This window comes from Morus notabilis, unplaced genomic scaffold, assembly GCF_000414095.1.
Source record: "Morus notabilis unplaced genomic scaffold, ASM41409v2 Scaffold1154, whole genome shotgun sequence".
NCBI lineage: Eukaryota > Viridiplantae > Streptophyta > Magnoliopsida > Rosales > Moraceae > Morus > Morus notabilis.
Genome location: NW_010359557.1, coordinates 308561 through 318570, shown reverse-complemented (window position 1 = coordinate 318570; position 10010 = coordinate 308561). Strand labels below are relative to the sequence as shown.

The following is a 10010-nucleotide window of genomic DNA, read 5'->3' as shown; positions in this document are numbered from 1 at the left end:
TAACTCGTCATTAATATGGCCTCGTTCGTTTCGCTGATTCGAATTTAGAATTCGAGTTGAGATGTGATTTTATGTGAGAGCTTTTTACTGTAGTAAAAAAGTTAGATGTGACTATTTATGAGAGCTTTTTACTGTAGCAAAACTCGAATTCTAAACTCAAATCAGCGAAACGAATGAGGCCTAGTTACAACCCTTGCATATTGCTAATTTGGAAGCAAAACATCAGGGAGTGAGTTTCTGATGTAGAAAACGTTAGGATTTAGGGTATTTAGGATTTATCTTTTATCTTTATTTTATTTTGTGTTAATTTTTTATTTATTTTTTAATCTTTCAATTAGTTCTAGTTCTATCATAATGATTAGTTTTCAGTTCTATTAGAAATCAAACAACAAAAGAGCTATAAATTATGTACTCCGTGATCTATTAATTTATTCAGACACTCATTCAGTTATTTAATAAAATTCATAGTTTTTAGCTCAAAAGCTTGCTACTCTTGGCTAATTATGGTTAGTATATTACATAATAGCTTTACTGCCATATATGGGATAAATTTATTATTACCAGTACATTAACTATGCAAAGCCACGGATGTATTTTCTCTAGTGTCAATTACGTATAGTACTCATCAGGAACAAAGGACTAGTGTGTGAAATTTACAAGACTTTCACAATTGCAATCACCAAAAATATATACAAATCCAAACTCAAATTATCAATTTTCATCTTCCCTCACCAATGGAGCTGTGAAGCATAGGTCGAGATGCACCATTTTTAGGTGGTGTCGCAGTCACTGCATCTGTCACCATGCTTGTGCTCGCGGATGAGTCGTAAAAGCTCGAATCAGTTCCTTTAGTTGCAATGCCACTCATTAGGCTGCTCACGTCGTCAAATTTCCAGTCTGCCAAGTAACCAGGCCTCGAAATTTCGGTGCTCACTTCAATGTCTCCTGAAAGCATTGCCACCACTCTTGACATGGATGGCCTGATTGTTGGCGATGTTTGCGTGCATAAAAGGGCGATGCTTATGACCCTTCTCACTTCTTCCTCGTCGAATTCCGATAGTTCTGAATCCACCAAGTCAATTTCGCGTTCTTGTTCTTGAAGATTCCAAGCCTAGAAAATTCATATCAAATTGCATAAGGGACTTGAGAAAGTTATTCGATTGTTGAATGCCAAGAATCAAACTTACTATGAAAACTAATACCAAAGGTAACATAAAGATGCAAAAAAGTCAATCAACCAAACAAATACAGTACTAATAGTTAATAGTCCGAACAGCCACAATGCTAATAGTTCGAGTACTAACAATGCAAAAATCCAAAGAAAATGCGAAAAATAGTTCATTTAGGAACCAAGTAAAAGAGTTCATAAAGTTCGTTTTCCTTACCAATTCAAGCAGATAGACCTTTTCTTCTTCTAAGCTAGTGTCAGAATTTGACCTGCCACTGATAATTTCTAAAGCCACAACGCCAAAGGCAAAGACATCAGTTTTCTCCGTTAGGTGCCCACGCATGGCGTATTCTGGCGCAAGATACCCACTAGAACATCATCAACAGTAAGTTTGAGTCGACAAATGATCAGTAGTACATTGACAAGTAACAAAGAAAACTAAGGTTTTCGAGATCTTACATTGTCCCGGCAACGCGAGTACTAATGTGTGTCTTTTTGTCATCATAAAGTTTGGCCATACCGAAATCCGATATTTTGGGGACAAGATTAGAATCAAGCAGAATATTGCTAGACTTTACATCTCTGTGTACGATTCTAAGCCTTGACTCCTCATGAAGATAAGCAAGACCTCTTGCTACACCCAAGCAAATGTCGAACCGAGTTGACCAATTCAGGTTCAACCTATGCTTTGCTGAATCACATCCAGGCCAGCCATAGAAATTATTAGACCGATCACTAATTTGTTTTAATGTTGTTTTTTTATTTGTAAGATTTATATGTACATGTACTTGTTTAGAAAAAAAAATGTTTCTCGTACCAACAAATAGTGCTTGATCTAGACTCTTGTTTTCCAAGTACTCATAAACAAGAAGTCGTTTGTCTCCTTCAATGCAACATCCATGGAGTTTCACCAGGTTGCGATGTTGAACAGCGGATATTGTGGCGATTTCAGTCACAAATTGGGTTTTCCCTTGGTGGGAAGTCAAAGACAGCTGCTTCACAGCAATAACTCTTCCATCTGCAAGTGTTCCCTGTGAAAAGAAATTCAAAGTTTGATTTAAAAAACTCCAAAGTTTTTATAATGTAAGGAATTTTTTTTTGTCTTTGTATCAACTGATGGACTTTTTGGTGCTACTAAAGGTCAATCGTTTAATCTGCAGATTATAATTAAGTCTAAGTAAAGTAACTAATACCTTGTAGACAGGTCCAAATCCTCCTTCTCCCAACTTATTAGTCGGATCAAAATCATTTGTCGCCGACCTTAGTTCGGCGTAACTGAAGGTGAATGGTCTCACATCCATATTCAAGAGCTCTGCAAATCAACTAAAAGTCAATATGCTTTTCTTTTTTATTTTCCCTCCTATATTTTCTTGTACAAACTAACAATGCATAAAGAGAACAAGTCCCAAATAGTTTCCTTAAGAAACAAACAAAGCAAGTGCAAGTGTTTGTTTGTTTATCTACTGCTTACTTCAATTAAAATCTTTTTTTTCCTTTATTTTATTAATTATTTGAATTCATAAAATGGGAAAAAATTAGTTTAAAAGTCAGGAAAAAGAAAAGAAACCTGCAACAGAGAAAGAAATAGTTACCTTCATCATTACACATTTTAGCTTTTCTTCTTCTATGGATAATAAAGATCACAAAAACAGACAGAAGGACTAAAACCCCAGCACCAACAACAATTCCCACAATCAGCCCTGTCCTATTCTCCTCATTGCTTGGAGGCTTGTTACTCACAGTTGGTGTGAAATCTGTGTCAATATCGAAAACACCATTAATAACAGTCCTTAAAAGTCCAATTGGTTCACGCGTACAAGTCAGTGATTCTGATTCACTGGCGGGAGCTTTGTAAGAGAAGAAGTTTTTAAATTCAAATAATTCTTTGTGAGATGAAAAACTCTGTAGCAGAATCAAAATCATAGGTTTAAGTATATGAGCCAAACGGACCCTAAATGTCGAAACCAAAATGAAATGTTTGACACAATTTTGTTACCTGGGGTAGCACTGATGGCTGCAATGGAAGGTCCATAGATACCTTGTGCAGGTATGCAACAAGTTCCTTTCCCGGCCCAAAAGAGATGCACTTCAAGGTAGTTATTTGACACTAGAGCCTTATACTCCTTCTGGACAGCCCGGAAGGATATCTCGCCGGCCTCCTTTCGGATATCAAAATCTTTCAAAACACGATTCCCCTACAATACCCAAGAATAGTGAGAAAAAGAAGTTGCACTATCTTTGTCATAAAACATAGTGCGAGACCAATTAGGTGAAGAATAATACCTGGATGTAGATATCAAATACACGCCTTCCGACACTCTTCCAACTCCGCGTGTTCTCAATATCTATTTCTGTGAACTCCAGTTGCACGGTGTAGTTACCGTTCTCGAGTCCCAGGCCATAGTACCTCAACGACGAGGCAGAAAGCCTTAATGTCTGGAAAAGTTCTGAGTTCAAAGTATTTGTGAATTGAGACAAAGAAGACCTTGTGTAACTAACATTGCTGTTTTGCGCGAAAAGTCCGACATTGCTAACTGCCCATCTATTGGTGCTGGTCACAAAGTGGTTAGCTGGACCAAGAGTCTCACTATCCCTTTCATACACAATGCTACCATCAGATGATGTGATTTGAGGACCACCAGAGTTAACTCCAAAGTTGTAATCTGCATAAAAGTGCAAACAAAACTTGTTATTTATCTAATATGTTTTGGGAAAAGGGTGTTTTCTTTTGCACATTAAAAATGGCCAAGCGCTCACAACTATTTGAATGGAATAAAATAAAGTTAAGTGTGAATTCTACTTACATATGGGATTGCCTTTCTTGCAGGGGAAATTCTTTTGGAGGCAGTTCAATCCTGAAAGAAGATCTCTGAAAGAAGAAGTGGAATGAACTTAGATAAAATATGGAAGTTATTTTCTGAAGAACAAGCACTAACCATTTGCAGTGATGCAGAGAAAGAAGGTTAAGCAGTGTCATTTGAGCATATTATTTGTGTAGATACAACCGAGAGAAGCAAAAACAACTGAAGTAAACACTACTTAAAAGTTTTGAACATATATTACTTGTAGTGAAGCAGATTAAGTGCATATAGAATGCAATTTTTAGAGAAGAATCACCTGTTCTCTGAACTTTGTATTGTAAAGTTGTTGCCAACCAGGTTACTGCATAGAAGAACAAGAGAAGAAGAAGAAATATTATTTTATCCTAACATGTAAAGAAATCAAGCTAGCGGTATAAAAGACAAGCTCATTACTTAATAGAAGAAGAGCATATACAATTACAACAAATTTAACAAATAAGAAAAGAAAAGAAAAGAAAACTAAGGCCCCGTTCGTTTCATTGGTCAAAATCACAACTCAAGCTTTTGTTTCAGTGTTTTCTCTCAAAAAAATTCAAATTCCACTTTTTGTGCTACAACATTTTTTCTCACATAAATTCACTTTTCAACTCGAATTGAAAACTCAAACCAACGAAATGAATGAGGCCATTAATGTTTACTTGAATATCAGGCAAGCCAATGACATACATCTTTAAGTTTGTTCCATTGACCCACGAAGGAATGCTGCCCACAAGATTATTGTATGAAACATCTCTGCAAGCATAACATGGGACAAAACCATAAATGTTTGATTCACTACCATGACCATTTCTAAACATAGTCAACTAGTGGTATACTTACATAGTGAGAAGAGATTTGCTTTTTTCTTGGGGCAGTGAACCATTCAAACTATTGTTTCCTAGAAACCTGATTAAGGAAAAAGAAATATATGATTCATTTCATTGAGATTAGCTGTCACGAGGCATCTGATACAATCAAAGAGAGAATATGTATTACAGAACAGAGAGTGAACTCAAGTTGAAAAGAGAGTCCGGAATCCGTCCGTTTAATTTGTTGAAGCTCAAGTCCCTGGAAATATGAGAATAAAAATTCATGACTTAAAAAGAAAAGCTAGAAAACTACAAACGCATAATTACATCCGAAAGTTGACACAACTTACAGCTGTGACAACTTTTGATACTCCCCGATATCTGACGGAATCGAACCGGTGAAGTTGTTATTCCTTAGCACCCTACAGGTGACATAAATGAGTTGCTCAAAGATGCATTATGAATTATATGATTATGTGTAGAAAAAACATTTCGCTTACAAGATGTTTAGAGACTTTAAGTCCTTGATAAATGCGAGAGAAGAATTCACATTCGACACTTCGCTCAATCGCCTATCGACATACCAGACACAAGATAGTTAGCTCTATGAATCTGTAGACAAACATGAAAGTGACCAGTAGGCCTATTTATATAGCAACTCACAAGTCTGATAGAGAAGTTAGATTTGCAAATGTTGATGGAATGGGCCCTTCAAAAGAGTTTCCTTGAAACCTCCTATAGAAAACATACAAAGGTAACTAGAAATCAGTCATAAAATTCTAGAGTTCGACTGTTTTTTTATTCTTATTTTTCCTCTCCATTTCAGTGATATGAAGTTAAGGCATGAAGTTCAACTAAAGCATTGGCCTATTTTATTTTCAGATTGTCTTACAAGGTATTAAGATTTGACCAGTTTCCTATGAAGTCAGGTATTATGCCTGTAAGTGCAATGTCTGATGCCCATCTGCAACAAGTGAAATGATTCCCATAGAAAACTATAGTTATATATATATATATATACATATATATATATATAGGTATGGTTTTAATAGTTACTCCAATATTTACTCGTCAATAGGTATTGTCATTTTAGCTGTAAGATATTGATCTGACGGTTGTAATAAATTAGATAGTTGACCAAAAAAATCAATAATAATTAATGAAACTGGATTCTTATCACGTCATCAAATTTTCTTATTTAATGGCAACCACTGATAAAAACATACCACAGATAACCATTGAAAACAAGCATATATATGTTTTTTTTAAGATATCAATTAATTTGTATAGAACAAATGATGAAGGTTTTACAGTGTCTGGAGGCTTTGAAGATTTGCAAATGTTGAAGGAATCTCTCCACTAACTCCAGAGCTATCAATGTAACTGTAAAATAAACAAGGCAAATTTCAGTGACAAGTAAAATTGTTATCTGATAAACTTAAATCAGAAAAGAAAAAAGAAAGAAGAAAAGAAAAAGAGATTGACAAAATTACAGTTGTTGTAGTTTTGACAAGCTCCCCAGCTCAGATGGAAGAGAACCAGAGAAGTTGTTTGCACTAAAAGACCTACAACAAAGAAAAAAAAAAGTGACATAATTCAATTCTTTGTGTATAATTTTTTTAACTGCAAAATGGAAATTTCAAAACACATAATAAGATTGCTATTGAGATTTGAGAATGCCAATTACTCACAAAGATATTAGATCAGTAAGTTGTCCTAGTTCCTTTGGTACCTCCCCTGATAAGGCATTTATTCCAAGACTCCTGATAGTAACCAAACAAAGAACACCAAAAATGAAAATAATAATAATAAATAAATAAAAATGTTTATTTGTAACATAAATATGTCCATTTTCTTGTTAGATTCAAGCTGCATTTTTAGTACACTTACAAGTATTGCATGCTGGTGAGATTGCCAATGGATGGAGAAACAGAACCTGTCAAGTAATTTTGGCCCAAATTGCTGTAACAAAAGGAATATAAGCCTAATTTTAGTGGAATTTTTTCCATGTGACAAACAATAGTTTGATGTTATAAACAGAAAATGAAGTTGGCGTTGATTTTGTAAAGAGAAAGGAGCAATGAAAATGGCCAGAGAAGCCATACAGATTGAAGAGGAAGGTCAGATTCCATAGCTCTTCTGGGATTGGCCCAGCAACATCCATTGAATATACTTTCCTGCAACCAAATTTTGGTGACAAATTAAACACAAAAATAAAAGTATTTGACGTTTACTACATAGCGAATGGACGTTTCATATTTTAGAACGGACGTTATGTTTTAAAAATTCAGAGACAAAGTGTTATAAAGATCATAATTCGGAAAAAATTTTATAAGTAATCTTTCTATTTATTATCTAGGGCTTATCTAAAAATGGAAAATACAAAACACGTAAGATATGTTACATATGACAGTACTGCGGATCCTAATTTATCTTTCAAATTTTTACGTACCAAGTAATGTATCAAATAAGTTGTCAATTTTTAATTCGTAATTATAACTTTTTACAAAGAGATTTACTAAATAGAAAATGATAATTCACTTATCACTTTTTGGCTCTGGATTAATGTTACAAATTACAGCCTAAACTATATTCCTTGTCCCATTTTGGCCCTTTGGTCATGAAATCGTTAAAAACTCAATGGAACTAACCGTATGAACCTCACATTACTGGTTAATGAAGGGTATTTTAGACTCGTAAAGCAATTAAGATGAACTAAACTAAATTTAACCCTCACATACTTTGTTAGCAACAAGCTAATGAGTAGAGAATAAAATTTTAAAATATCTCTTATCTCTTATTAACTAAGTATGTGAATGTCACGTGGTTGATTTTCTCGAGTTGTGAAAAATTTTGTGACATAAAGGTCAAATGTGAAACAAAAAACGTAGTCTAGGGTGCAATTTGTAACGTATAAAAGTTCTGAGGATCAAAATGGAATACAAAATATAGTCTAGGGGCCAAAATTGACATTAACCCAAAAAAATAATGTAGTTGAGATCCCTATCAATATCATCTTATCAATTGGCAAATGTAATAATATCCCCTCATAATATTATACAATCAAACATACATGTACACGTAACACGTATAAATAGGACTTACAATTGGGTGATGTGGCAAAGAGAATTATTGTTGGAAGAACAATCGCATTTGATAAAGGGATTGTATGTATCAAAGCCGATGGCGGTGTCTATGGCGGCTCCACTGCACGGATCCCCAGTTGTATTCCATTGTTGAGTGTCAGCCTTTATGTTCCATTGGTCAAATATTGAATTCAAGGCTCTCACTGCAGTCAAATTGTACATTATTTAGGGGACGTTTAGAAAGAAAATTAATTTTTAATTTAAATTATGATTTATAATTGATTATAATGTTTTTTTTTTTAAAAAAAATATACATAAATTGAAAACGCTTGTATCAACATAATTCAAAAGTTATTGTTCTTTATATTATTGTTCTGCAGCCAAATATTTTATATTATTGTTCTTCAAAAGTTAACTAATATGTCATGTGTCTAAAAGCAAAGGATAAGAAAAAATATTCATAACGACCGCCATTGCTATATCCCACCAAATATTGCCATGTTGTACACAAATTTAATGAACTTAATTTAATTGCTGCAAAATTGCTACTTAAATAAAGATGACTTTTTTTTTTCTCCGCCAAATAAGGTTGTTCTTTCTGCCAGGTATAAACCCACTTATGAAAGAAAAAAAAAAATGAAAACCATAAACCCAGTTCTCTTTTTTGTTTGAAAAGAATAAACCAAATTTTATGAACGCGTACTAGTTATCTCCTATGGGACTAATTATTAAGATGAAAAACTGCAACATATGTACATTAGTTTGTTGATTAAACTTTGCAAAAATGACACTGAGAGGAAAAAGATGGAGAGAGAGAGAGAGAGAGAGAGAAGACCTTCAGAGGGATCTGTGGTGGCTTGAGTTTCATTCTGAGCTCTTGTTAAAGAAGCTGTGAGAACAAGGACGAAGGCAACACAGAAAGTAAAGACTTGAAAATTAGCTGATGATGAAATTGAAACTCCTGACATGAATTAATTTGCAGGTCCTTGACCCTTTCTCTCCCACAGCTTAATATGAAGAATATACCAAACTCAAGAGGAAAGTGAAAGAGATCAGATCATCATAGAGAGGGAGAATTTAGATTTAGATATCCAGAGAGCGACCACAAGTGTGTGTGTCTATCTATCTATCTATCTATCGAAATATATATATATATATATATGAAATAATTTATTTTATTTGTTGTTCATTAATTTAACAACAAATAAAATAAATTATACCTTTTAAGTTTTTTTTCTCCTTTCAAAGTTTAATTTGAAATTTATTAACATTTCTTGTAAAAATTTAAATAAATATTTTTCACAATTAATTTAATTATTATTGGGTCTGATAGATCTGGAGGGTGTGACATATCGTAGTCTTCGTAAAAGATCCGTAAGTGCACAAAATTGTAGACAAATAATAAATAGTGAGTACAGAGTGTCGATACCACAAGAATTGTGTTTATTCTTATTAAGTATTGAAATTGGTCAACTCTAGAACTATTTGAGTAACCAAAAATAAAATAGAAAAAATAATAAAACAAAATATAAAAGAAAATTTAAATAAATAAAAAGCCTATATGAGAAAATTCTAGATGTTCGATTTTATCTAGCCGTCTATTATGCATTTTCAATGTCAACTTATCACTAATTAATTCTCCTAGTTTATAACCCAATAACCCAAATTTATTTCAACTCTCTCAACTGGGTGTCGAGTAAAAAATAATCCCTAAATTTTGATTCCAATATCCCCATTCAAAATCAAGAAAATAAACATTTATTATGCTCTATGGTTCTTCCAAAAAGACTTCAAAAGAATTATAAGTCTCTCAAACTCTATAAAATCCTAGGTTACATTATCCAACAGTCACATTTAAAATCTCCTCTTCTGAGTGTCGAATTTTAAATACTAAATCATAATCTATGGTCAGTAAATTAAAAATATTAAGAATATGATAATATAAATAAATTGAGTGAAAAATCTCTTAAAATAAATTAAACAATAAAAATACATAACATCAAGCCAAAGCTATATCGTTTCTCCAGATAAAATAAATTAGAACATAATTAAAATAAAAATAGAATAAATCAACCCCAAAATTCCTAGACAGAATTCCCCAAAATTT

General features: G+C 33.3%; 1 protein-coding gene across 1 annotated transcript; it reads right to left on the bottom strand.

Moving 5' to 3' along the window:
- Positions 1-574: 574 nt before the first annotated feature.
- LOC21399305 (probable LRR receptor-like serine/threonine-protein kinase At1g56140) lies at positions 575-8809 on the bottom strand. Its single transcript, XM_024163385.1, has 24 exons — positions 8739-8809; positions 7923-8106; positions 6923-6994; positions 6708-6779; positions 6509-6580; positions 6311-6382; positions 6129-6200; positions 5710-5781; positions 5481-5552; positions 5318-5389; positions 5168-5239; positions 5005-5076; positions 4849-4914; positions 4696-4761; positions 4286-4330; positions 3973-4037; positions 3452-3831; positions 3165-3363; positions 2761-2922; positions 2362-2480; positions 1986-2199; positions 1628-1859; positions 1386-1536; positions 575-1111 (listed from the first exon to the last, which is right to left on the bottom strand). Exons 3-24 carry the CDS (start codon positions 6979-6981, stop codon positions 719-721), a joined length of 2799 nt encoding a protein of 932 aa, XP_024019153.1. The 5' UTR covers positions 6982-6994; positions 7923-8106; positions 8739-8809; the 3' UTR covers positions 575-718.
- Between the last annotated feature and the right edge of the window lie 1201 nt (positions 8810-10010).